The sequence below is a fragment of the Cavia porcellus genome, unplaced genomic scaffold, assembly GCF_034190915.1.
Source record: "Cavia porcellus strain 051 isolate PalLab524CR breed Dunkin Hartley unplaced genomic scaffold, mCavPor4.1 scaffold_32, whole genome shotgun sequence".
NCBI classification, from domain to species: Eukaryota; Metazoa; Chordata; class Mammalia; order Rodentia; family Caviidae; genus Cavia; species Cavia porcellus.
Window position 1 is genome coordinate 36,398,733 of NW_026947515.1, and position 27,542 is coordinate 36,426,274.

The 27,542-nt window shown below is 51.7% G+C and overlaps 3 protein-coding genes across 9 annotated transcripts; 2 read left to right on the forward strand and 1 right to left on the reverse strand.

Annotated features, from left to right (window-relative positions):
- The first annotated feature begins 1,743 nt into the window (after nt 1-1,743).
- Bcl6b (BCL6B transcription repressor) lies at nt 1,744-12,200 on the forward strand. 3 transcript variants are annotated; one of them, XM_003466272.5, is made up of 9 exons: nt 1,744-1,847; nt 2,322-2,512; nt 2,686-2,907; nt 3,014-3,364; nt 8,037-8,161; nt 8,968-9,132; nt 9,220-9,350; nt 9,448-9,585; nt 9,959-12,200. In XM_003466272.5, the coding sequence occupies exons 2-9, from the start codon at nt 2,334-2,336 to the stop codon at nt 10,073-10,075; spliced, it is 1,428 nt and encodes a 475-aa protein (XP_003466320.2). In that variant the 5' UTR covers nt 1,744-1,847; nt 2,322-2,333; the 3' UTR covers nt 10,076-12,200. The 3 variants fall into 3 exon arrangements, with proteins under 3 accessions (XP_003466320.2, XP_063098590.1, XP_063098589.1); XM_063242520.1 differs by lacking the exon at nt 1,744-1,847 and adding an exon at nt 1,897-2,050; XM_063242519.1 differs by lacking the exon at nt 1,744-1,847 and adding an exon at nt 2,081-2,096.
- Nucleotides 12,201-14,236: 2,036 nt separating this feature from the next.
- Slc16a13 (solute carrier family 16 member 13) lies at nt 14,237-17,715 on the forward strand. Its single transcript, XM_003466271.5, has 4 exons — nt 14,237-14,762; nt 14,908-15,051; nt 15,705-16,442; nt 17,127-17,715. The coding sequence occupies exons 1-4, from the start codon at nt 14,564-14,566 to the stop codon at nt 17,330-17,332; spliced, it is 1,287 nt and encodes a 428-aa protein (XP_003466319.1). The 5' UTR covers nt 14,237-14,563; the 3' UTR covers nt 17,333-17,715.
- Nucleotides 17,716-18,248: 533 nt separating this feature from the next.
- Slc16a11 (solute carrier family 16 member 11) lies at nt 18,249-20,587 on the reverse strand. 5 transcript variants are annotated; one of them, XM_003466187.5, is made up of 5 exons: nt 20,331-20,587; nt 19,895-20,102; nt 19,522-19,665; nt 18,612-19,379; nt 18,249-18,526 (listed from the first exon to the last, which is right to left on the reverse strand). In XM_003466187.5, the coding sequence occupies exons 2-5, from the start codon at nt 20,094-20,096 to the stop codon at nt 18,297-18,299; spliced, it is 1,344 nt and encodes a 447-aa protein (XP_003466235.1). In that variant the 5' UTR covers nt 20,097-20,102; nt 20,331-20,587; the 3' UTR covers nt 18,249-18,296. The 5 variants fall into 5 exon arrangements, with proteins under 5 accessions (XP_003466235.1, XP_013004220.1, XP_063098591.1 ...); XM_013148766.3 differs by having other exon boundaries at nt 20,336-20,476; XM_063242521.1 differs by lacking the exons at nt 19,895-20,102; nt 20,331-20,587 and adding an exon at nt 20,123-20,183.
- Between the last annotated feature and the right edge of the window lie 6,955 nt (nt 20,588-27,542).

A 27,542-nucleotide genomic window follows, 5' to 3' on the forward strand; every position in this document is an offset into this window, starting at 1 on the left:
CAAATGGGTATCAGAATACCCAGAACTGGTGCAGCTTTGACATCAGCCCATGCCTCAAACTTACCTTAAGGTTAAATACAGCCCATATTGACTATAATAATCAAGTCAACCCAACACCTCAAAATAAACGGCACCCACAACCGACTGACTGACACTTTACGCTGATCCTAAAAGGAGTCCTATCTAATTCTCATCTCCAGACTGGGCAGGGACCACAATAACCCTCACATGCAAAGCACATTCTGAATCCTTACTCGTTCCCAATGGTTCTCAACCTTTCTCTTTGGCACCTAAGTTAAAATATACTGGAGTGTAAACAGGAGGGCTCCAGGCCCAGGTGTGCAGCTCCAAGCCCAACCCTCAGTCATTCCTGATCAACTGTATGTACTCGTTGGCCCAAAGCCAAAGAGCTCCCGCCTCCTAGCGATACCTAGCTCTGGCCCATTTTCTTTAGATGAATCTTGTTCTCAATCTCAAATCTCCCCCCAAAATATATGAGGGTGTCACCCATGCCTATCTCCAGATGAGAGGGCTAAAATTAATTTCCAGGCCTCTCCTCTCCTATTTTTCAGCTCTTTTATTTACCCCACGAAAATTTTGCATTAATAGCTCCTAAAAATTCAACTCTGAAAACACCTAGGTAATAATAGCTATTTTAATTAGAAAAGAAAATTCTGTGCCCTTAGGCCCAAGCCCTAGTACTTGTCGCACCCATTCCCCTCGCTCCCAAAGCCCGTGGATTTCCACGTCAGTGGGAATTCCAGCCACAAGCAAAGTTCCTAATTCTCTCTCTCTCCGCCTAGCATCCCGCTATGAGACAGAGGTGCAAAATAAACCCCTGCAGAAGGTTTCAGCCGCCCAGACCAAACCCATCCTGTGCAGCACCCCCAGCCGGGTGGAGACAACTGGACGAAGTGAGGCTAGTGCTCTTCCGCCCCCTCGTGGAAGGAGCCGGACATTGCCCAGCTTTGCCTACTTGCCGCGCTGGACCCCGGCGTCCCGCCAGCCTCAAAGCGTAGCCTACCGGCGGGTGCTCAAAACCCTAGGAATCTGGCAATGGGGGAGAGTGGACGAGCTTTGGGCGGGAGTCCGCCTCTCCGGATCCCTAAGAGGACTCAGAAGAGAGGCGGTAGAGAGAGGCCGGACTCCTAGGTCTCCTAAGCGCCTCTGGCCCCCACCCGGGGCTTTCCCCACCTCCTCGTGGGGAAGCAGCTGGTGGGGCCGTCCGGTCGCAGGACAATAGAAGGAAACTAACTAGAAATCATATCCGCCCTCTGCCTGCCCTGCCCGGCCAGAGGCCCCCCCCAAGGGCTTGCTGGTGGAGCCTGTCATTCACACCACACCTTCCTACTAAGACCCCACGGTAGCCCACTAGCGCCTCTGCAAACCTGGTGCCTCTTTGAGTTCGGCCGCAGCACATCGGAAAGGGGAGTTTCGCTGCAATCACTTTTCCCTCTACCAGACCGCTGGCACCCCTTCCAAAAGCCAGCACACCCATTTCGCGGCCCTAGGTCCGACGGCGACCCAGGGCCTCCCCACTTTCAACCTCACCCTCCCTAACCTCCTCCGCTACTCCAGTACCCTCATCCTCTGTTCCACTTTTGGGGACCCCAAGCCCCGTCCATAACGAGCACCCTGCGTTTCTGAGGTCTTGCCTTTGAGCCAGAGACCCCGCCCCGGGCTCGCCATCTGGAGAGCGAGGGAGGAAGGAAGGATACAGACCCAGGCGTTCACCCCACCTCCACCCCCGCCCCCGACATCCCGGCCGCATAAAGGAGCCCAGACCGAGACGGGAGCGAGACCCCGCCCCCACCAAGGAGAGAGGCCGCAGCCCCTGCAGGACGGGGGTAAGCACACAACACTCAGGGAACCAGACTTTGGGTTCCCCAAAAGGGTTGGGGTTTGTCTATGGTAGGGAGACTGAGTCCCAGAAATTGCGCTCAGCTAGGGTCTAGGATTACTAGACAGGACTGCAGAATCCCGCGGTTGGTGAAGGGAGCTTCGGCTCAGCGGAGTGTGACCCGCAGGTCGTCCGGGGTCCCCAGGCAAGGTGAATCCCGCAGACCCAAGCGTGCAGCCGAGCCGAGCCCGGGAAGGTGGGTGGTGGAGAGGAGCAGGAGCCGGAGGGCAGCGCGCGTCGGACCCCGCGCGCTCCAGGGCCGAACCCTCCCTACCCGGAGCGGCGCTGCGGATGGGGCGGGCCGCGCGCCGGCCTGAGGGCTAGTGTGTGGGCGCCGGGGTCTTTGGGGGGACGGGGCGGGGCAGAGAAGGGACTGTGTCCCCGGACGGCCGCACGCTGAGCCGGGCCCCTGCACCCTCAGGCCGGCGTCGCGATGGGCTCCACGGCGGCCCCCGACGGCGCCCTGGCGTACGTCCGCGAGTTCACGCGCCACTCCTCCGACGTGCTCGGCAACCTGAACGAGCTGCGCCTGCGCGGGATCCTCACTGACGTCACGCTGCTGGTTGGCGGGCAAGCCCTTCGCGCGCACAAGGCGGTTCTCATCGCCTGCAGGTTCGAGGGCTGGGCGTCTCGGGGAGCAAAGGGGAAAGAAGCAGGACCGCGAAGCCTTTGAGAGCGAATTCAAAGGCAAACCTTCAGGAACCTGACGAGCAGGGGTGATGGTGGGGGCGACACATGGCTTCTTTGGTCCCCCAGCCGCTAACGACTATTTGCTCTCTCTCCAGTGGTTTCTTCTATTCGGTTTTCCGGGGCCGAGCAGGAGTAGGCGTGGACGTGCTCTCCCTGCCCGGAGGGCCCGAAGCCAGAGGCTTTGCTCCACTTCTGGATTTCATGTACACTTCGCGCCTGCGCCTCTCTCCCGCCACTGCGCCAGCCATCCTTGCGGCTGCCACCTACTTGCAGATGGAACATGTGGTTCAGGCATGCCACCGCTTCATCCAGGCCAGGTGAGAGAGCTGGGCTCAGTGTTCTTGATGGGTGAGGTGGTACTCCAAGCGTCCACTCCAAAGGCAGTCCTTAGCGACCTGTACTAATGTCCGTCACCCTTCCCAGCTATGAGCATCTAGGCATCTCCTTGCGATCCCTGGAGGCAGAACCCCCCACGCCGCCAACGGCCCCTCCACCAGATAGTCCTAGGCGCTCAGAAGGACACCCAGACCCACCTACTGAATCCCGAAGCTGCAATCAAGGTCTCCTAAGTCCGGCCAGTCCAGACCCAAAGGCTTGCAACTGGAAAAAATATAAGTTCATCGTGCTAAACTCTCAGGCCTCCCAAGCCGGGAATCTAATGGGGGAGAGGAATTCTGGTCAACCTTGTCCTCAAGCCAGGCCTCCCAGTGGAGACGAGGCTTCCAGCAACAGCAGCAGCAGCGAAGAAGGACCCATTCCCGGTCCCCAAAGCAGGTACAGAATCTAGAACCCCCAGAGTTTGTAGATGCTGGCCTCAGCTGGCCCAGAGCCACTGGGTCTGGGTGGTCAGGAGATGGAGATGGTAGATGGGTTGCCAAGACACGAGCCCAACTTAGAGAGCTGACCCGAGGCCAAGCTGAATCAGTGGATGGGACTTTGACTCATCAGTCAATACTACTTCACATTCAGCAGATAGACCTTTGGTGACCCGGCCCGCGGGTCAGTCCGCATCCCCGGGGCAGTTTCCTGGAGAAGGAACGGGATTAACACAGACAGGGCCAGAGACAGAGAGACAGAGACAAGTTGAGAAAATCTGATCAAGCCTCATTTATTGATAAAGTGGTCGATGCTTTTATAGGGCAGGGGCAGGCCGGTGGGACAGGAAGAGGCTATGGGGTGATCTCTGATGGGTCATCATCATGTGCGTGTACATGACGTAAGTAGGAGAGGGTTATGGTTAATGTAGGCGCATTATGTGCCCATATGAGGGAGAGGTGGGGAGACAGCAGCGGGGCGGTTGCACTGCTTCCTACATCTCCCTTTCTATATATATATATATATTTTAATCAGGAGTTTAGCAGGCCCTGTGAGGATAGCGCCTGTCTTTGGTCAAGGACCTCATTACATGGACCCAACCGGGCCTTACCCGTCATGGGCTTACAGAACAGCAGTTGGTCCTGTGCCTGTCTTAGGTGGCCGGTGTTGTAGCATGTATGTCCTAGTTGCCCGTCTCTGGCTGCCTGTCCATTATCTCAGGGCGGTTAGGCCACATCTTCATATGGGCCACTCGTGGGAATGCTTTCCCTGTAGGTTTGTTAATTTGCCATTTCCAGCTGGTGATAGTGTACCTGAATGGGCTTTGTCATAAACGCGTCTATCCGGTTATTAATGAGCGCCATAATCCTCTGAAAAATACAAAGACCCACAGAGAGGAGAAGCAACGAGGCAGCTAGGGGCCCCAGGAGGGGTGCTAGGTAGGGGAAGAGCCCTCCCCAGAGCGTGGGGAAGGGGTTAGAGGACATTTGTGACGGGAGGTCCAAATCCACCATTGGTCAAGGGTGGTCCAAGGAGGTTCTCGAGAAGGCACCACGTAATCCATCGGTTTGGCATTTTCTGTAAGGAAGCACAAGAAGTTGCCTCAGGGTATGTGTTTACTCCTGGGCCTTTTGGGGGTTATTATTATTTGGCTCATTAATTTGCCTAACGAGGCGTTCGGGGAGCCATCTAGCCTCTTTGTCTTGGTGGGAGTATACACACACTGAACCGCATCCCCATATGAGAACGGATCAGGGCCATGCCATGAGTTAGTCAGGGGGTCTTTCCAAAGTACAGAAGCAAATTGCTTTTGTGTTTCAGTATGCCAAAAACGCATGGCTGCTGACTGTCCAGAAGCATTCAAATTTTAAAAATTAAGGATGAATAAGGCATGAGATAGAATATTTCTGGGGGATCCTTGTATAGGATATCATGATCCCCCTTTGACTTTATCAACAGTGAGTTTGAGAGAACGATGTGCACGTTCAACAATGCCTTGGCCTTGTGGATTCTAAGGTATTCCTGTTGTATGGAGGATGTTGAGGCACTTGCAGAAGTGGGCAAAGGAAGTGCTAGTATATCCAGGACCATTGTCAGTCTTAAGTTGTTGAGGGTTTCCCAGTACTGATAAAGCTGACAGCATGTGAGCAATGATACGTTTAGTAGCCTCTCCGGTTTGGAGGGTGGAGAAGATAAAGCCACTGTATGTATCACCACTCACATGGACATATTTTAGGTTGCCAAACTCTGGGATATGAGTGACATCCATTTGCCACAGGACATTGGGAACAGGCCCCTTGGATTAACCGCTAAGTGTTGCACGGGTAGGTGGATAGCACAGGATGGGCAGTCTTTTACAATCTGTCTGGCTTGTTCTCTAGTGATCTTAATATAGAATTACAGAAAAATAAATGGTAAGAAATCATCAGTTGATAAGTTATATATTGTCATCTTAGAAATAGTTGTTCAGGTTACAAAATTAAAATACGTAAAGTGACATTTAAATAGTGACAGTGCCAGCAGTTTTGTTCAATGATCTAACAAAAACTTAGTAATATGTCTATCAGTCTTACACACTTGTTTTTCATCTCAAAGAGGGCAAGACCAAATATATCAAAACAGAACAAAACAGTTTTAAAAAAAAGAGATTTAAAGAAGTACAGATTTCAAAGCAAGTCCATTGGAGATCTTCACTGTCTATATAATTGTCTCTAGTTTCCTCCAAACAGTTGTCCCCATCTTTATGCACATTAAATACACACTGCATATTATAGAACTAATCAAACCACCACAGGATGATGAAGGGTCCCCAGGTTTTCAAGATCTGACATTGGGGAGGACAATAATAATCAACGTGGTATCTCTCATTTTTCTCTCAGCAGCTGTCCCCATCCTTATATATGTTAAAATTAAACTCAAGAGACCAGACCAATGTCACTCTGATCAGTTAAATGAGTCAAAGTAATTGACATTGGAATCTCTATCTCTGGAGTCTTTTTTGTAAAATGACCAGTCTCTCCACAGGCAAAACAGTTTTGTTTATGCTTTTGAGATAAGAACTGTTTAACTGTAAACCCTTGCAAGGCAGCAGCCATAGCAAGGCCCGCTGACAAGCAGTTCCAATGTCACAGCAAAGGTGTATATATCCTGTTGGGTCTGTTTTATTTTTATGAGGTCTGTTAGCAGCCTGGCAGGCGGTGTTGGCGTTTTTTAAAAGCTAGCTGTTCAATAAAATCAGTGCCTGCATCAGCGTGGCCAAAGATTCTGTTACTGCAGTAATCAAACCATCTACAAATTCTGAAAAGGGTTTTTCTGGGCCTTGCTTAATGCTAGTGAGAAAGGAGCTCATATTATCTTTTGCAGGCAGCTTTCTCCATGCTCGAGTAGCTGCTGTTTGAATTTGAGCGAAAAGTGTTGGATTAAACTCCTTTTGAGCCTTTCTGCATGCATAGGCATCTTTCACTATTAACGTATTAAGATCCCACCCATTGCTGGCTTGTGTATTGTGCCTGGCGATCTCCTTCCAATTTTTTGTATATTTTGATTTTCACAAAAGATTATCCCCACCCGATAAAGTCACTCGGCCAATCTTTGCCAATCTGTAGGTGTGAGCCAGCCGTCAGCCAGAGAATTTAAAACAGCAAGAGTATACTCAGCTGTGTCTTTTTACTGTGTAACCACGGTTTTTAATTCTCTATTCAGTTTGAAATTGAAACCAGAGTAGTCATGAATAACTCTGTCCTCTGTGTCCCTCATTTTCGTCACAGGGAAAGCCTTCATATCATCTAGCTTTAATATTGGATCAGGCCAGAGAGGTAAATTTAGAAATCATTTCTCTCAGCGGATGGTCGCTGAGCGAGAGAAATCTCGGAGGAAACTCTGGGGTTAGTTTCACTTTTTATTTTGAATTTTGCTAATTTTAGCCTTTCTAATTGAGCTATCAAATCTTGATTTTTTTTTTTCGTTAAGTTTAATCTGCTGTTTTAAAAGTTTAATTTGGGGGCTGGAGATTTAGCTCAGTGGCCTAAGTGCCCGTCTTGCAAGCAGGCAGTCGTGAGTTCGATCCCCAAAAGACAAAAAAAAAAAGTTTAATTTGGTTTCTTAATTCCTTCCTAGTATCAAAAGTTAAACATGCTGCAGCCGGAGCTACATAGCCCTCCCAGTTTGGGGGTGCTGCTAACCCCTGCGCTAAGGGCTTTATCTGCGCCAGCCACCTGGTATGCGGGGAGGCTGCAGTGTTAAGCCTGAGGGGGTTGGGCGCTAGCAGAAGCACGCAGGGCGGCATCACCTTGGGTGATTGTTTTATCAATTTGAGGGTCAGGGCAGCCCTGTGTAAGTAGCTCCGAGATTAGGTTCCAGTAGGCAAAGGCCGCAACTGGGACCTTTCAGGGCCAAAGACCCGATAGTAATCTTTTAATGCATCTCCTACTCTTTCCCATCTTTTTGCATCAGTAGAGCCCTCCAAAGGAAACCAGGGGCAAACCTTATGAATAAATTGAAAGTACTACAATAAATCTTTTTCTTTAGCCTTTATCTCTTTTGTCTTTAAAGCTTTACTTAAACTTGATACAAAGTGTTTATGATCACTTAATGCCTGACCCATGCCGGAGAAAAGGGGAAAGGATCACCATCCACTTACCATGACTGTAGCAGCGCAAATCTCAGGACGACTTCCTCATTGAGCCCTTCGTGCAAGGAGCTTCATGACGGGCGCCACTTGACCCAGCCTGCGGGTCAATCTGGATCCTGGGGCCAGTTTCCTGGAGAAGGAACGGGGATTAACACAGACAGGGCAGGAGACCGAGAGACGGAGACAAGTCGAGAAAATCCGATCAAGCCTCATTTATTGATGAAGTGGTCGCTGCTTTTATAGGGCAGGGGCGGGCCGGTAGGACAGGAAGAGGCTATGGGGTGATCTCTGATGGGTCATCATCACGTCCGTGTACATGACATAAGTAGGAGAGGGTTATGGTTAATGTGGCGCATTATGTGCCCATATGAGGGAGAGGCGGGGAGACGGCGGTGGGGCGGTCGCACCGCTCCCTACACTTTGGCTTCCAGGTCTCCAATAGGGAACCCTTCCCCATATAATCTCTGCTAACCTTTTCTCTGTGCCTCGGCATCTGCTTAGACTTTCTCCAGTTGCTGCTAATGGACAGTTCAAGTGCAGAACTCCAGCTGGGAGCCACTATCTCCTCACACCCCAGGCTCAGGAGGCTGCTGGTTCATCCTCTGAGCGGGCTCACCCACCACCAGGTAAGAGTCCTTTTCTTTGGCCTTCCCTCCTGTGGCTGCGTCAGGCCAATTTGGATCAAATTGGATCTCAAGAAAGACCTTCTAATGATTACTAAACTTTACTGCAAATTACAATCTCTTGGAAAGCCTTCAAAACTCCCATTGTCTAGATCACACCCTATAGATCGGAATATCTCGAAGTGAAGATAGGGCATCAGTTTTTTGGTGTTTTATTTTGGCATCAGTATTTTTTAAAGCTTCCCTGGTGCTACTAATGAGTAGCAAAATTTTTGGTCTATCGCTATCCAAGGCTGAGTGGTCTGCTCAGGGCTTGGCAAGGGGCTCTCTGGCAGGCTGCCATCCTCAGTGGTGTAAAAGAGAAAAACTAACATTGGCCCGCTATCAAGGGCTTTTACCTACCACTACTGTTGAAAAAGTCAGCAGAATATTCTGGAATCAGATATAGAATCCCGTCTTGGCTATCCACCCGCCCATCCCACATGCATACATGCCACACACTGGGAATTGAACCCAGGCCACATCCCCAGCCCACTGTTTTCTACTTTATTTTGAGACAGACTCTCACTAAGTTGCTTAGGCTGGGCTTGAACTTTAAATCCTGCTGCCTCTGCAGAGGGACGCAGAATGCTGGGGCCACGGGGCTACTTGGTTTACTTGGTAACCAGGTGGCCATGGGCTTCAGAACACAGCACAGTGAACTGGGAAAAAGAAAACCTACTGCTGTGTGGTTTAAGGGTTCACCAGCACCAGACGCCCCCATAAATAACCATGGTTGTTGCTCACACCCCCTTCCTCTCCCTTCTCAGGAAGTGAGTTTTTCAGCTGCCAGAACTGTGAGGCTGTGGCTGGGTGCTCATCAGGGGTGGACCCCTGTGCTCCTGGGGAAGAGGACAAGCCTTATAAATGTCAGCTCTGTCGGTCGGCCTTTCGCTACAAGGGCAACCTGGCCAGTCACCGCACAGTGCACACAGGTAGGGGAAGAGAGGGCCTTGGCCTTGGCGTCCACCACTGTCTTATGGTGTCATCCTGACCCGATCTGTCATTCACCCTGCTTGCAGGGGAAAAGCCCTACCATTGCTCCATCTGTGGAGCCCGATTTAATCGGCCAGCCAACCTGAAAACGCACAGCCGCATCCATTCTGGAGAAAAACCCTACAAGTGTGAGACTTGCGGTTCCCGATTTGTACAGGTAGGGAGCCAGTTTGCAAGAGTTCACAGGCTGGAGGGCCGGCTAACAGGCTCCTGAGCCTCCAAGAGGTGTGGTCTGAAGGTTCCTCTCCTCCCAGGTGGCCCATCTGCGTGCACATGTGCTGATCCACACTGGCGAGAAGCCCTATCCTTGCCCCACCTGTGGAACCCGCTTCCGCCACTTACAGACCCTCAAGAGTCACGTTCGCATCCACACGGGAGAGAAGCCTTACCATGTGGGTACTCAGCGTGCCCAGGCTTAGGAATTCGTCCCATTTGCCAAGGGGTGGGGCTTTGAGAAGAGCAGGTTTGCTCCCTGCTGAGTCACAGCTGGAAGAGTCCCAGTGGGTCTGGGGCGCAGTGGGGGTGGGAAGGGATGGAGGTAGTTACACCTCAGACTGAATGCAGTTTTCCCCAGAGAGAGGCCTCGGGTGAGAAATCCTTTCCTAAATAAGGCAAGGCCAGTCAGTCTCTGACACCCCCGAGGATTTGGGAGGGTGTAAAGGTCAAAGACCCAATTTTCAGCAGACAGCTGGACAGTTCCCCTTACTCAAATGGTAATGCGGAGCTGTTGACTGGAAGGGACCTGACTCTGCTGTCCTCCTGCAGTGCGATCCCTGTGGCCTGCATTTCCGGCACAAGAGTCAGCTTCGACTGCATCTGCGCCAGAAACACGGAGCTGCTACCAACACCAAGGTCCACTACCATATCCTGGGCGGGCCCTAGCTGAGTGCTGGCCCTGGCCCCGCTTGCTCCCTGGAGGATGGGAAAGCTGAAGCTCTGGCCTGGCTTCCCTGTCAGCCTAGCTATGGGGCTGTGCTAGGCAACTCCGATGTTAGAAACTGCGGCCACCTTAATTTCTTGCTGGGGAGAGCAGGGGTGGCAGATCCTGGCTAGATCTGCCTCTGTTTTGCTGGTCAAAACCTCTTCCCCACAATCCAGATTGTCCAGCTAGAAGCTGGAGAAAGGGAGAAAATGGAGGCCTTGTTTGCTTAAGGAAACATCTCTACCTACAGCCCCCATCTCACCTGATTTACCTGTAAATATAATTTATTGAGGCCTTGGGTGGCCCCAAGGCCTTCACTCTGTTGCATTCCTACTTCCTTCTTCTACAAGTGCAATCAAAAGTGACCTGACACAGGGCAGGTGAGGTCACAGCTCTGCTGGCAGAGATCATTAGCACTTGGCTCTCTCCTTTGGCTTGAATGTTTTTATATTGGATTGTCAGAACTTTTATCTTTAGAATTGTTCTTTGTGCACTTGGTTGAAGTGGAGAAAGGGGTTCTCTGTGTTCTCCCCTCCAGCTCTAGGTCTGGAACCTATGTTTGTTCTTGGGCAAGCCCTGGGAACTTGTGGAATTAGGGCAGGAACCCTCTCTGGTATTCTCTAGCAGGCTAGAAGTGAATATAGAGGGTGGAGGCGAACCTGTTAGAACTTTGAACGACGTGGAAGCCCACTGTGGCATGCGTGCTGTGGGCTCCCCACCACCGACACAGGCTTTTCTTTGTTCTCCACGGACTATAGGAACCTTTATTGTGAGCCTGAACTGGGGTAGTGAATGGCTCCTCCAGGATGAGGGTATGGACAGGAGATTCTGAATTTCTTGTTTTGATTTGTTTTTTAAAAACACAGTCTTGTTCTGTAATCTAGGCTGGTCTTGCATGCATTATGTAGCCCAGACTGTCTTGGAACTCAAGATCCTCTTGCTTCAGCCTCCAGAAGTGGAGGCTGGTAGTTTTTCCCACAAGACAGTTCAGAGCTGAAACTGTCCCATGAGACTGGTCCCCTGGGTTAGGCTGCAGCATATGCACCTGTCACCTAAGTGTCTGAATCAAACCCTTATTTCTTGCACTGTGTCCTATTCATAGCACTGAGTTGAGTCCTCCATGGAGAGGTCTGAAATCCCTTATCAGAGATGATGTGGCTTCTCTGGTTACACCTAGTTTATAGGAATATTGTGGCCTGGGGAGAATTATGAAACTGTACTTTGACTAAAGAGTCATGGCCAATGGATTACTTGAGAGGCATCTGGGATGGAGTATTCCTTGGTGTTCTCTCCATCTGTGTACGCCCCCTCCTTGTTTTTGAACTTCTTCTGGCAAGTGTCCAGGTTCCAGAAACAACTTCCTTGCCTCTGAAAGCCACAGGTGCTTGGTAACTTTCTCACCCTAGAAAATCTGGGGCTATCACTGCCCCAGATTTCCTATCACTGCCTTTCTGTCTGGAACCAGTGGGTGCACTAGAACCTTCCACAAGGGGAAAAAGGGGGCTGAGTTCCATTTTGGGTTTGTTTTGAATTAGGATTTGGGTTATTGTTGGGATTACAGATTTAAGAGGCTTAAAAAACTGGTTCGTGGGCCAAAGACCTCTTCTGGTTGACCAAGGGGCCAGGTAGGATTAAGAGGTTGGTTGAGGGCTGCAGTTCCTGGTATAGATCAGGTAGGCTGGAGGTTAAGAATGGTGTTGCCTCTTGGCTAAAATGCAGTGTCTGGGATGTTAGACAGTACTCTGAAGATGTGAAGATAGGCCCTTGTCCTGGGGCCTATTAGATGGTAGGACATAGGTGGAGGGGAAGAAGGGCTTTTGAATTTGTGCAGTGGAATTCCTCAAGATAAGTCAGTACCGGTGGATGTCACTTGGGGACTGGCGAGAAAGCTACTCTGTTTTGCATTTTAATCCACATCACCCCATTGCAGAGGTGAAGAAAAAAGACGGGAAAGCAGAAGAGAAATGTAAGAAGGAATCATGATTTCTATTTAGCAGACTGGATAGGCAGGTGCAAAGTGCCCGGGGTTGGAGTGTTAGATCTTGGAAGATCAGATCCTTGGAATAAAGAAACCGCTCTGTGCTACCACTGTGTCCTGGATTCTTGCCTGGGGAGGTGGCATCTTAGAAAGTGGGTCTTAGAAAGAAGTTTCTTCCCTCCTGAATAACATCTTGGATTCCATGCTCATTTTACTATCCTATCCCACCAGACATCTTCAATATTTTCCCCTCCCAACCCTTGCCTTCCGGCTTATTGTGTAGGAACCAGTGACTTCATGAAGTTTCTCCGGAGCCACCTGTATCCTGCTGGTCTGAAGTCACTTCCTGCCTGAGATGTGGAGGCAGCAGGGAGAAATTAAGAAGCTACTCGTGGGTTGGGGGATGGATGCTTCTGTACTCGGGATCTTAATTTTTGGGACATTATACCATAACCACCAAAGAAAATGGATAGGACTTGGATCCCATAGAGACATCAGGGTCTGGTGGTAGAAAAGACTGCAAGTTAAGAGCCAGTGTGCCAGTCCAGCCTTCTCTCAGCAGGAGCATCTTGGAACCCGTTCAGCGTCCAGTGCATGCGCGTCTCCCACCCTTTGCCCTGGCCTATGTGTGTCCTGGGTGCACAGCTGCATTCTTGCTCGTGAGCAGAAATTCTAACGTAATCCTTTGAGGCCTTAAATTCCTCCTCTATGATAAAAATCATTTAACATGGCTTTTGCAGTTCCCTGGACTCTTACAGATTGTATTTCTTAATCTTTTAAAACCCATGACCTGATTAGGCTTAAAAAAAAAAAAAACAAAATTAAACTAGAAGGTATTCACTTCTCACTACAGCTGTTGAAAATAAGACCAGCTAATATTACTTGTCCCATGTTACTCGCTTAAACCACTGAAAAATTAGGCATTATTATCCCCAGTGTACAGATGGAGAAACCTATGGAGAGCTTCCCCACTTGACCAGGTTAACAAATGAAGAAGTCAAGATTGGAACTGTGATCTGATTCTAAACTCTTAACCACTGATACGTGCCCAGACCAATTTCTGCATCTACCCATGCTTCAGCTCCACTTATATCTAGGTAGAGCATTTTGGTAGGATTTTTCTTTCTCTCCTATGAAATTAGAAGCCTCAACATTTTTCTTTTAAGCCACACAGTCACCTCTTGTTTGCATCTTCCCAGCCCAGTCCGGATATGAACTCTAGCCGAAAATCAGCCTCCTAGGAGCTTGAGTTACAGTGAAGGAACAGGAAATCCAAACCATTAGTGCTATCGGGTTTGTTGTAGGGCTGGACAGTGCTCGTAAGTAGCCTGGGTGCTAGCTGGACTGCACCAGCGGCCATGGTCATAGTTTACCCTATCGTGAGGTCAGAAACTAGGTAGGAAATGACTGTCATTAGAAGGTAGAGAAAACTGTCCCGGCCGCACTGAGGAAGGGGTAGGTGGTGGCGGTGGTGGAGCCTTGTGCGGCTTACAGGCGCCTTTCCTTTCCCAGTTTATTTTTTATCTCAATGACCTGTAGATTTCCTGTTGGAACAGAAATGACAGGAATGAGTTTTTAATCATAGAAACGAAGGCATCCAACAACCCATTTTTTTTTCTGTTTCCCTGGGCGGCCTCTCAGGGATCCAGGAATCTAGCTTTTCCGAGGCTGATTTAGAAGGCAGGTACTTGGTTTAAAGATCTCCTAACTTTTCCCTTCCTCTCACCATGGCCTGGTTAATTCCTGGACCCCTCATTAAGCAAGTAAGTGCTTGCCTCCAAAATCAGTTGATCCACCATCTATGTCCTTGCCGCTGAAAAGTGGGCAAACGACCCACAAGAACAAAAAGGGGCCACTATACCTTCAGCATAGATCCGTGCACCGCGAGGGCCCTCCGCAGCCCGTCTCCTCAGGTCCCTGTTGCGCATGCGCCCCACCCCCTGGCTTTCCAGAATTGTACTTTAAATCCTGCCCAGCATTTCTGGTCCCGCCCCCTGCTCTGTGGTACGTGTTCTCATTGGCTAGCTACAGACAGGATGTCTGCGGGCTTGTCAGGTGCTGACATTCACAAAGATAAAGCAGATAACCCTCACTAACGCTGGCGGGCCGCCGGCAGGAGCGTGGCCCAGCCCACTAAGGCTCCCGGTTTCTCGGCAGAACACTGGGGTCTGCCTGGAGTCTCAGGTCTGGACTCGCAGCTGCAAGCCAGCGGGGCCACGCCTTCTCGCTGGTGGCCCTGGCTGGCCCCGGCCTGTCCCCAGTCTTGGGCGCCTGGGTCGGTCTCCTCCCCTCGCCTCGGGGAAGGCGCAGGCGTCTCGCGCTGCTTTACCAGCACCTTCCTCTTTTCCAGCCTTTTCCTGTGCGATCCCCAAGCCTCCCTGCAGGGTGCATGGGTGGGTGCGCTGAGGCGGGGCGTGCACAGCCCAGCTCCCACAGTGGGAGTTAGGGGCGGCAGTCCTGCGCCTGCCCGATGGCGGGCAGAGCCGAGCCGCCGGATGGCGGCTGGGGATGGATGGTGGTGCTCTCAGCGTTCTTCCAGTCGGCGCTGGTGTTCGGGGTGCTGCGCTCCTTCGGGGTCTTCTTCGTGGAGTTTGTCTCGGCGTTTGAGGAGCAGGCGGCGCGTGTTTCTTGGATTGCCTCCATAGGAATCGCTGTGCAGCAGTTTGGGAGTGAGTGCTGCCCCTGGGTCCAGTGCCTCGTGACTCTGGGAAGAGAGAGAGAGATGAGGGGGGAGGGACAGGCAAGGGCGAGGGGTTGGGACCGTGCTGGGGCAGGACACCCGAGACCTTGAAGGACCCCCTTCCACTTCTCCAGGTCCGATAGGTAGTGCGCTGAGCACGAAGTTTGGGCCGCGGCCTGTGGTGATGACTGGGGGCATCTTGGCTGCCCTGGGGCTGCTGCTGGCCTCCTTTGCTACCTCCTTGACTCACCTGTACCTGAGTATCGGGCTGCTCTCAGGTGAGATCCTGGGCAAGGGCAGAGGAGCCAATGCCCGCATCCTGGGCTCCTGGGTCTTCTTTTTCTTCCTGCTCCTTCCAAAAGGCTGTGAGAGAAGTGCAAGGAAAGTTTGGCTAGCACATGCACCTTGCGGGGAGGTCTTAAGAATGACTAAATTGATAAAGAAGGTGGGAACATTAGGAAAGCCAAAGAGTGATGAAGTGCCCAGTAGACAAGCCCTAGACTAGTGGAAGTGGAGTGCAAGAGAAAGAGGATAAAATTGTGCTAGGTGCTGTGATTGTGAAACAGATATCATTAACCTGTGTACAAAGAAAGCTTTTCAAAGATTGTACAACTTGACAAAGGAAGGTTACACACCAGAAATGGTAGAGCTGGGGTCTAACTCCAGAATGTTGTGCTAATTACTTTACAGACCCCTCTGGTCCTCTCCAGTCCCACTAAGTGCATTAACAGTATTTTGCAAGTGAGTAGACTGAGGCTGGGCAAGTAAGGTAATCATACAAGGCTCCCCAGCTGTAAAGTATCACACCAGGACTGTACCCCAGGTCTGTGGGACTGCAACGCAGAGGCTGCGTTCTGCTACCAGTAGCTGTGACTACTGGGTTCCCTGAGCTCCCCATAGTCTCCAACCCCCATTTCTTCCTCTTTGACAGGCTCTGGCTGGGCCTTGACCTTCACTCCGACCCTGGCATGCCTGTCCCGTTACTTCTCCCGCCGCCGAACCCTGGCCATGGGGTTGGCACTGACAGGAGTGGGCCTCTCCTCTTTTGCGTTTGCCCCCCTCTTCCAGTGGCTGCTCAACCACTTTGCCTGGCGGGGGGCCCTGCTGCTCGTGTCTGCCCTCTCCTGCCACCTTGTGGCCTGTGGTGCCCTCCTGCGCCCACTCTCCCTGGCTGAAGACACTGCGGTGGGTGGCCCTGGGGCCCAGCTAACCTCTCTCCTTCGTCACGGCCCCTTCCTCCGTTACACTGTTGCCCTCACCCTGATCAACACTGGCTACTTTATTCCCTATGTCCACCTGGTGGCCCATCTCCAGGATTTGGGCTGGGACCCATTGCCTGCTGCCTTCCTGCTCTCCGTGGCTGCTATTTCTGACCTTGTGGGGCGTGTGGCCTCTGGGTGGCTGGGAGATGCAGTCCCAGGACCTGTGACGCGGCTTCTGATGCTCTGGACCACCCTGACTGGAGTATCACTAGCCCTCTTCCCTGTGGCAAAGGCTCCCACAGCCTTGGTGGTTCTGGCCGTGGCCTATGGCTTCACATCAGGGGCCCTGACCCCAGTGGCCTTCTCCGTGCTACCTGAACTGGTAGGGACTGGAAGAATTTACTGTGGCCTGGGACTGGTGCAGATGATAGAGAGCGTCGGGGGACTGCTGGGAGCTCCTCTGTCTGGTAAGGGGAAAGGGGTTGCCAAGTGGGCCGGGGTTACCATTTTGCACAGTTGGAGACAAGAGCTATTTCCATTATAGTATATGTGAATGTTGCCCTCTGTGTAGTGCAGTATACAACCCACACGATCAACCACAACAGCCCTGAAGTGGGACAAAGAGCTTGAGGCTCAGAAAGTCTCATGGAGGGACAAAGAGGAGCTAAGTGGGAGGGTACATACAGCCTGGGTTTTCAGAGAACAGGTTTTAGACCTGACCTGACGTAGCATTCCAGTGTCTTCCTTTCCTGTGGCCCACTGGGCTCCTGTCCAGATTTCTGAACCATTTGGTTAAAGTTCTCCAGGTTCGAGATAACCCTTTAATATCTTCCCTTTAACTATTAACTGATGGCCACAGTTGCTGGAAAGAAACCCACAGGTATGCGTGATTTAATCTGGATCACCAAATCCATACTGGCATCTGGGGTTGGTGTGAAGGTCCTTTCTGAAGGCAGGAAGGTGGCTGAAATTAGCTTTTGGGGCTCCAGGGGAAATACAGTGCTCACATTCATTCACCTTCTACCTCAGGAGTTCTGTCTCCTCCAAGAGCAAAATAGGGGGTCTTCTCTACACCCAGAGTGGCTCTGAGCTGCCCGTACCGGTGAACAAATCACTTATGCACGTGCCTTCTTTCTCTCTCTTGGATTTAGGGTACCTCCGGGATGTGACGGGGAACTACACAGCTTCTTTCGTGGTGGCTGGGGCGTTCCTGCTCATAGGAAGTGGAGTTCTCACTACCCTGCCCCACTTCTTCTCCTGCTTCTCAGCTCCTGCTTCCAGGCCCCAGGAGCATGAAACAGAGGCGCTGGATACCAAAGTCTCCCTACCCAAGGAGGAGGGCTTGGGAGAGGACTAATCTCCATTGAGAGGCAGCCAGGGCCAAAGCCAAGCCTGACAGCTTCAGGTCTTCTCCTGACCCATCCAGGCATCCACAGAAATGCAGTGCCTTAAGATTCTTCTTCTGCCTCCCTCAGAGCAGGCCTGGGGCTCCTGTGATATGTGCCAACTCTGTATTTTGTTGAGGATTCTTATTTTTTTTTTCTTCCTTTGTTGTCCCAACCTTTTCTGAAGGATCCTAGAGGTCCTGCTGCACTGAGGTGTGAATCAACCATGAGAATCAGAGACTTGGTTTTACATGTGATCCCTAGTGTTGCTCTAAAGTTTTCTCCCTGAAGATGGATGTCTGGGAAACAAGGGTGTTCTTTTGGGATAAAACCAAATGAGGAAACTAGACAATAATCATAACCTCACAAAGATCTGGGGCCCATATGGAGCCATGATGGGTGGATAGATGAGGTGTTCAGGGACTCTGGCAACCCCGATTTCTTTTCTCCAATCCATGCACCTCTCTCTTCCCCACTATTCCTGTGACTTAGCAAAGAAATCACGAGATCCGCAAGGTGGCAGGGTATGTGTGTGGGGATGGGGTGGGACATAAAAGAGCTGAAGTTTGATCGTAGGGTTTTTATATATCCCTCAGGCCAATAGAGGGACATTAAAATGCAGGGAAGTTAGTCTGTGGGGTCTGGAAACTCAAGGGAAAGGAAGATGGGACAGATGGCACCCGTGAGCATCTCTCTCCTGACCCCCAACAAACTGACTGACAGGCCACTCCTCAAAGACTCCTGTTACGGCAAAGACATGGCCAAACAGATTGGCTGGACAGAGGCGTTCTTCCCTACCTTTAGGGCTCCTGGGTCCTGATCCTGTCAGCCTTTTGGGATACCTTAAATAGAATGTTTTAAAGATTAACAGCTGGAGCTTTCGGGAGCTTCAGATAAAAATGCTTTATTTGGAGAGGGGCTCAAATGAGACCACGGTCAACAAGCAGCGTCCACAGTGGAGTGAGGGCCTCCTGGGGGGAGCAGAACAACCTTGGGGACAGGGAGCAACTCCCCCATCTCGGGCGGAGGGGGAGGTAGAGGTGAGGCTGGCCGGCAGGAGGGAAGCGCCTTGGGGAGCCCCATGTAGATGAAGCTGCCAGACAGGACGAAAGCGCTGCACATCAGGAAAGAGGCTGTGAAGTCTCCCGTCTCATCCCTCAGGAAGCCTGAGCAAGAGGTAACCAAATTAGTGTCCTCGAAACCCAGGGACAGAAGATGATTGTGAACGGATCTGCTGGCGCGGGCCCTTACCTGACAGGGGAGGGCCCAGGAGTCCCCCCAGGCTCATCAGCATCATCACCAGCCCTGTGGCCTGCACCACACCTCCGATGCCCACCAGCCCGGGCAGCACACCGAACACCAGCGGGGCGTAACTCCCTGCACTTAGCCCGTAGGCCCCTGCTGCGACCAGCAGGGGGGCTCCCCAACTGTCGGGGCTCCCCACCGCGGGCACTAGTCCCACTGCCAGCAGCCCCAGCCCTGTCAGAGCCCCGAACACAGCCAGCAGCCGTGGTAGGGGCACCCAGCCCTGGTCTGCCAGCCACCCGCAGACCAGCCGGGCGCCCGAATCCCCGACGGCAGCCACGGCCACCACCAGCGCTGCCCCATATCCTCCCAGGCCCCGATCTAAAGCGTGGGGCGCCAAGTGCACGTAGGGGATGAAGTAGCCGCCCCCGATCAGGGCCGTGCCCAGAGCGAAGATGGAAAAGGCCCGGCGCCTGAAAAGCCCCAGGCCAAGAGCAGCCAGAGGGCCACGAGGCGGGGCCGGGGGGTCGCCGGGGAGGGCCAGGGGCCGCAGCAAGGCGCCGCAGGGGGTGAGGTGAAAGGTGACGGCGCCCAGCAGCAGCAGGGCGCCCCGCCAGCCGAAAGTGTCGAGGAGCAGCTGCAAGGCGGGCGCCAGGAGCAGCGAGGAGGCCCCGTTGCCGGTGAGTGCCAGCCCCACCGCCAAAACCCGACGGCGGGAGAAGTAACGGGAGAGGGTGCCGAGGGCAGGGGCGAAGGCCAGGGCCCAGCCGGAGCCTGCGAACGGAGAGGGCGCGATGGGCGCAGGGGCGGGGATGCCCGGCCGCTTCCCACGCGGGACCCCGCCTCCTCCGTGCGCCCGCCCCCAGCAAGACCCTCCCTCCCCATCCCCGAAGGGCCGGGCACCCACTGCTCTCACCGGCGAGAAGGCCCAGGCCGAGGTACAGGTGCAGCAGGCTTCGGGCGAAAGCCGAGAGGACAAAGCCCAGGGAAGTTAGGACGCCCCCAGCCATCACCACCGGGCGCGCGCCCCAGCGCGTGCTCAGGGCGCTGCCCACCGGGCCTGGAAGGGGGCGGAGTCACCCAAGACCGCTTCCGGACCCCAAACTCCCCAACACTTCTCATTGGCTGCTGCCTGGCCTGAAGCTCCTCCCCTGGCCCAATAGCTCCTCCCCTTGACCTCAAGACCCACTCTTTTCTGGAACTTGTTTCCATCTTCCAGTGGGTGTCCTGTCCCCCCCACTCGCGGCCCACCCACCGTGTTCCGCCCCCCACCTTGGGGTCCCCCTCACTGGCTGCCTGCTGCATGGCCAAGGCCAGGGCGCTGACCCACGCAGTGTCCTGGGCGCTGCGGTCAAAGTGTTCCGCGAGGTCCGGGAGGGCCAGGCCCAGGGAGCGCAGGACCCCGTAGGAGAGCCCGTTCACCGCGAAGGCCGCGGCCGCCACCACCCAGCCCCAGCCCCCGTCCGGGACTCCGGCTGTCTTGGGGGTCATCACCGCCTGCGGGGGTGGACAGACACCTGTGCGTGAAGGCTCCGCCCTGAGCCTCCGCTGGGGAGCTGGCATCCCTGCGCCCCAGCGTCCGGCTGCTCCCGGGGTGGGCGCGGTGGACGGGCGGGGACCAGGCCTAGGGATAGAACTCCTGGGTGTGCTCGAGGTACCGGGATGCGGGAAGAGCCGGGACCCCTGGCTGGGGGTCCCCCTCCCACACGCACCCCTTCCTCTTACCGGACCTCTTTGGGCGGTGGGGGGCGGGGCGGGGCTCCACCGCGTTTTCTCCCCGCTTTGGCGAGCGCAGCCCCAAAGGTCAGTGAGTGCAGAGATGGAGCCTAAGTTGAACCGGCTTCCCGGTAAACAGCTCAGCGCAGGCCTGCGCCACCTGGGACGGGTGCGGAGGGCGGGGGCGAGCGGAGCAGCCAATCCGCGGAGCCGCGGTGCGGCCAGACCCGAGTCCCAGGGGGATCGAATTATCCACAGGCAGCCTCGGCCCGAGCCCAGGTTGGGGAACAAATCCGGCCCTGCCCGGCTCACGCCCACGCACCTGCCGCCAGCTGCTCACCGAGGAGACACGTGGGTTGCGATGCTTACCGAGCCCACAGCGCGCTGCCCACAGTGTGCTGCCACGTGGGAATAGAGGTGGCCCCCGAACCGAGAGAACGAGCAGTTCTGTTCTGGGAGCTTGCTGGGGACCCGGACTCTGGGGGTGCCGGCCCCTGGCTCATCAGCGTGTCCTGAGGGACAGGGGGCAGCGGGCTCCTTGCTAGGACCCGAGATGTGCCTGGCACTCTCGTGCCATGGTAGCGTCTCGTCCTTACAGTAACCTAATGAGGAAGAAAACCATTCTCCCTTCACAAATGCAGTAAGGATTTGCCCCGAAGCACTCAACTAAAAATAAATAAACAAAAATAAATCAGAATGGCATTTGGATCCGTCCAGCTTTGGGATCGTGCTGGAGGACAGACCTGGGAGCGAGACAGAATCTGCCGCACTTGGTGGAAATGGCCTGGGAGGTGTGATGCGATCCGACCTGGAAATGACAGAAGCTGTAGGGCCAGGGTCTGGAAGTGAGGAGACCCTTGTCTCCTCAGAACCTCTAAAACTTAGGCTGGAATTGCAAAAGCAAAGTAAGAAACTGGCGAACTGAGCCCAGGCGTTGATTTCTTGAAAAAGATTATAGCAACTTTTTCTTTAGATGTTTAGTCAAAAGGCGTTTGTCCTTTGGTTTCATTGAGGCAGTAACCAATAAAAACCCAACATCAGGTGCAGCCACATGATGGCAGTGTTTCCTAACTGTTGAGAAAGTTCTTGCACCATAAGGAAAAGGGAAAGCCACAGCTTAAAGTTGCAAAAGTGTAAACCTGGGGGGAAAGGGTGGTGGAAGACTCCTGAAGCTCTCCATTGCTTACAGGGAGGGAGGAAAATCTAATTTCTTTACTGTGTGTATGAGCCCTTTCACAAAGCCCAAGACCCAGGCCACCTTTCCATTCCGTTTTTCCACGTCTCCAGCCAGCACGGCCCCATCTGTTCCATGGATATGCCTGGCCTACTCCCCAAGAGTCCATGAAAGTCTAAGGTCCTGCCAGGCACACCATAAGAAGTGGCCCCACCGGTTTCCCCAGCCTGGAGCGCTATTGTGAACTCCATCAGGGTGGAGTTAGGAGCTCCTCAAGCCGAGCAGGAGGGCAGAGGAAGAGTGGTTCCTGGTCAGGGCAGCCAGAACTCGCTGCCAGCTGAATGAGGCCAGCTAAGGCTGACCACTTTCTCTGTCGGGAAGCAGAAAAGCAATCAGAGAAAAGTGGGCCCTCCCGGGTCTGAGAGTTGTACCAAGTAATGCTGAGCACTTTACAGAGTATTTATGAACCCAGAAAGACATGGCAGAGCCTGCGACCTGGATGATTTGTTGCAAAAGAGTCCATTCTTCTCCCTAGAGTTCCCTGTACTCTGAACCTAAGTACCCGTCTGCTGCTTATGGAGGCTGCGCAGCAAGCTGAGGGAAGAAAGCCCCGCACTGCCACTGCTTAGCTACACGATGGTAAACAAGTTACTCAGTTCTGTGCCTCTGTTTCCTCATTTCTAAAACGGGTGTAGCAGCAGCTCCCTGAGAGTTATCCTGCGGATTAGGTGAGTCACTGTGTATTCATGTGTAAGCAAGGGACTTAGAACAGGGTTCAAGGGTGATAGATACTGGCTCCCATTGTTGTAAGGCAGAGGAACCTGGCCGGACTTGGTCCTGCCGCGCTCTCCCACCCGGCTACTTCTGTAAATGTCTCAGAGACATTTACAATGTCTCTGGTCTGGAGAGCTCCCAGAACGCAAGGCTTATAAACTGTGAATGTCTATGAAGAGATTAAACGGGAAGATGTGTAGCATATGTTTGTGATATGTAATGATCTCATTCATCTGGGGGAACGGTACATACACGTATGTATCTCATGGTACTCCCTTCCGCCTCATCCTCGTGTCTTCCTCTTCCTCAGATCTCTTTCCCATCTCCATCTCCTTTTTTTTTTTTTTTTTTTTTTGCTTTTTCAGTTATTTGTAATATTTTTCATAAAAGAGAAACCATGCAATATTTATTCTTTTATGTCTGATTTATTTCACTTAGTGTTATGGTTTAAAGATCCATCCATTTTCCTACAAATGACTCAAATTTGTTCTTTTTTGAGACTAAGTAATACTCCACTGTGTGTATATTTTTTTGTTCACTCATCTATTGATGGGTACATGCTGCTTCCAAGCGTTATAAGCTCTCATGAACTGTGTTATTAAAACCATGGATCTGCATGTACCACTGTATTACAATCACTTTAATTCTGGTAGGAATATAACCAGAAGAGATATAGATGGGTCAAATGGAATTTTTATTTTTATCTTTTTGAGAAATCTCCATAGTGATTTCCTAAATGGGAATTTGGGGTTTTTTTCCTTTTGTTTTGATTTTGGTTTTTGTTTGTTTTAATGTTTTACAAAGTCTGTGAGAAAACACTGGTCTTCTTATCTTGACTCTAAAAATAAAGCAGAATAAAAAAAGTCAAAACAAGTTTTATTTATTTTTTATACAAAATATTTATACTGTAGATATCTACACCGCCAGGTACCATGCTTAGAACTACAAATATGAATGAGATACCATCTCTCTTGTTTCAGTCCCCACAATTAAATTATGGAATAAATCACATAAAGAAAAGAAATCACCAAACAAAGAAAAAGAAGGATGCACGCATGGTAGAGAGCTGCATGGGAAGAACTGCCTTACCTGACTCAGGCCTGCTAGGAGGCTTCGTAGAAGAGGCGCCCCCTGAGCAGGGTCTTGAAGGCTGAGTAGGAGTTTGCCAATTGGATGTGTGGGCAGGGGCATTTTAGGGAAAGGGAGCAGCTTGTAGAACATCACATAGGAATAAGGCAGCTTAGTATATTGTTTATTATTTGGGGAGCTGTAAATAGTCACTGTGTACAGAACAGAGTGGGTAGGAGAATAGTGTAGGATGATATGATTAGGAAGAAGGTCCAAACAGAAAGGATTTGGAGGCCAAGCCAAAGAATTTAGATGTCTTTCCAGAGACTGATACTCCTCTGCATTTCCACTGAAATGCCGTTCACTAATACTGGGAGCTAGATACAGAGGATGTATGCCACATTTGGAGAGGTTAGGACTGTCTAGGTGACAGGCCTCTCGTGCATAGGAAAACTTACTGAACTATCTCTTTATGTAAAAAACTCACATGGAGCGTTGCATTTTACTTTATAACAATATTAATTAGTTAATTTTTGAATCAAGGTCTCACCATGTTGCCGAGCCTAGCCTGGAATTCCTGAGCTCAAGCAATCCTGCACGCGACGCTGTACCTGGCTTATTAAAATCTTTGGTGCATATTTTCATACAAAAGTGATATTTTGGCCAGCTAAGCTCTTAAGCTACAAGTGGACAAATTACCACTGTCTCCTCGAATCATGAGCTCAAACATAACTTTACAGCAGCATGTACATACTGGTTCTGGTTTCCTTGCCACAGTGCCGTTAGGGCTGACAGGAGGCCACCGGCAGGGCAGAAAACCTCTTTAGGGAAACACCTCTGTCCACACCAGCTCAGACCTCTCCACGTTCCCCTCAGTCAGAGCGCTGTCAGCCTACAGTGAAACTGCCCATCCTCTGCTTTGTTCCTACACCAGGGGCCCCGGAGATGGCAGGCTGCATTATTGGTCTCTGGGTCTTTTACACCCAAAGATGCCAAAGGTGAGTGATGAACAGCCAAATGAGAGAAATGCCAGCCCAAGGAGGCGTTGAGCGAGGGGACTTGGGGACTGGTGCTCTGTGGCGTGTGATGATACCAGAACAAGGGGTCCCTGGGGTCGCTGACCAACCATGTTAGTGATGGCTGAGGAGGAGAAAGCCCCAAAAGTAGATGCTAAGGTCGTGTCTTTAGGAGATCATAAGACAGGGCCATATTGCATGGCCATGATGATGATGATGATGATTTTGGTGATGTGGATCTGGGAGCGTGCCTCCATCTATCTGCTCTGAAATGGCCATGACGCTTTCTCATGGGAGTGCCTGCTGGAGGTTCTTGTTACCTCTAGGGTTTGCCCTCACAGAGTCCTGGACTGAGCCCAGCTGTTCCCGGGCAAACTCACCAGGGCGCATGCTCTGCAAAAGATGGACAGAGACGGAAGGGCGGGCAAGGATGGCTGGTGTTTCCCACAGGAGCATGGCTTAAAAGATTAAGATTTGTGGTTTGGCTCAGTTGACCTTGGGCTGCAGAGATCTAACAGAGCTCCCTCCCATCCCTGAACGCCTGCTCCAAGCTCTTCCCTTCTGCAGCTCACCCAGAGATCAGCCCACCGCGAAGTCAACACAGACCTCAAAGCCCAGACTCGGGCTGGAAAAATGGCAGAAGAACGTGACCTGGGAGGGTGAGGAGGACACAAAGGGTTTGGGTTTGTGACTCAGGGTCGCGGGAACGCATCCATCAAGACGGTAACAAGGCGGGGTGAGTGTGGGGCTCACAAGTTTGCGTGGGTGGCCAGTTGCTGGACTGGGAACCGACCTGTGTCCCCTGAGCCTTGTATCCTTGGATGTGGACAGGGGCAAGGACTTGGCTGAACTTGGGGCTGTCAGAAGCTGGTGATGGGGTTGGGTTGGCACACATGAAGCAGCTGGGCTGACACTAGGTTGGAGCCATGGCTTAGGGAAGGGGTGGTACCCCAGTGAATCTCCAGGTGCCCCATCTGCCAGATCCGCCTGTGCTGGCCCTTCCGGTGCAGTCTCATCCCTTTGCACTGTCACCACCCCACCTCCCCATCCGTGTTACGTGCTGAGTGTTCCTCTGGACGATCTGACTTCTGGGTTTCTCATGAAAGTCCAGTCCCTGCCCAAATGTGTCTTACTTAGCATATTTTGCTTCTAGAACTTTGGCTAACAATTATGTCAAAGTCCTCAGTTGGAAGCCATAGATAGTTACTCTGACTTATTTAAGGAAATAAATTGTTTATTAAAAGATACTGGGCAGCTCACAAAATCACCAAGAAGGCTGCAGAACTAGATGAGGCAAGAGCAGACTGCACACATGTAAATGGTTGCTGGAACCACTCCTCAGACACTAGATGTCGCCACCTGGCTCAGGGACTGCCGCTGCTCCTCACTATCTGCTTCTTCACGTCGTCTTCATGGTGCTCAGCATAGCTCTTCCTTTGATCCCTACCCAAGAATCGCTCACGATGGGATTGACCCTCGTTTAGATACATTTGTGACAGTGTGGGGCATCATTCCACCTGGAGGGGAGGTCCACAGAGAGGCGAGGTGAAGCCTTGGCACTCCATCAGCTGGGTGCCTTGGAGGGCATCTTGATTTGCCATCTTACCTTACTGGGCATCCGGAATAGAAGGTAAGGTGGAAGGTTTAAGGGCAGACGTTTCAGGCCCAGTGGATGCTGCGGATACTTAACAGCAAGCTGGGCTAGGGCCAAGCCTGAGGTCCAGTACCTAAAACCTGGCTGTTCTTAGGTTGCTTATGGCTCCTGAGTTTATTTCTTTGCCGTTTCTAAGGAGAGGTGACCACTTAGTGTTTAGGGCTTAGGGATAACATTGTCCATGTGTTTACAAAAGTGCTTAAGATATGAGAGAGTTAATGGACTCCAAAATACAAAAATAAAAATGAAATTCTAAAATACTGTCTAAATAAGTGTCTACAAAACATAACACAACAGTCAGACGTGCACATGTTGCATCATGATCAACTGTACCTCCATCCGCCCTTCTCCTCTTCCCTTCTGAAGATCCATAAACCTACCTCTGTTTCCTATCATTTCTCTTTTATTTTTCTCTTTAAGTTATTTATACTTTGGGTTTCTTATAGAAGAGAAACAGTGAAATATTTGCCCTTGACTGCCCAGCAACCCCAAGTGGCCGGGGAATTGCCTGAGCTCAGTGGCACAAGCCAAAGGCCTGCACTGCGAACCCCATCCAGCCGCGTAACCTTGGCACCTCACTTGGAACCTGTTAGGCTCTGCCCAGTGACCCCAAGCAGGCAGCTGCGGTGCACCATGTGGCATGAGCTGAAGGCCTGCACAGCATGCTCCACCTAGCTGTTCAGCCTTGGTGTGCCACTCGGAACCTGGTAGAGCCCCACCCACCAACCTCAAGCAGACAGCAAGCTTCAGAGTACCATATGGGGTGTGCTGAGGGCCTGCCCAGCATGCTCCCTACATATCAGGAGCCTTCAAGTGCCAGTAGGGACCTGGGAAGGCCTGACTAATGACCCCCACTCACCTGGGGAGACTCCCTGCAGTACTGACAGATGTCCTCTATCCAGGAATCACCTGAGACCTTGCATTCAGCTTCTCCAGGGGGATATGGAAAATGACACAATGAAAGAGCAAAGTGCGATCTCAAACTTCCGTCCTATCCCGAACAAGCCGAGGAGACGTGGACGTAGAAGAAAATGTAAGCCATACACCTGAAACTTCTGAAACGATAGCAACTGAAGTAAGAAGCAACTCCGTGAAGTTACAAAGGAACTCAGATCAGAAATAATCTCCCAGGTAAAAGGAGAAATGATAAACACAACAAAAGAAATGCTGGACACATCTAAACAAGACCAGGTTTAAAAATTTGAGGAGCACTGCAAAAAGAGGGAAACCTTGCATGAACAATACAAGAAAGCAATAGAATACATGAATCAGATTCAAAGAGCGATATCCAGGAAATCAAAAATTCCATCAAAAGCTGGCAAAACTGCCTGAACGAAAGTGAAGATAGAATTTGAGACCTCAAAGACAAAGATTGCAAATAGTGAACAGGAAAGGAAAGATCTTTTAAAAATAAAAAGGAATCAGGAAATAACAATTCAACAGTTGCGAGATGGTGCAAAGAAAAACAATATAAGATTGATAGAGTTGGGGCTGAGGATTTAGCTCAGCGGCATAAGCGCCTGCCTGACAAGCAT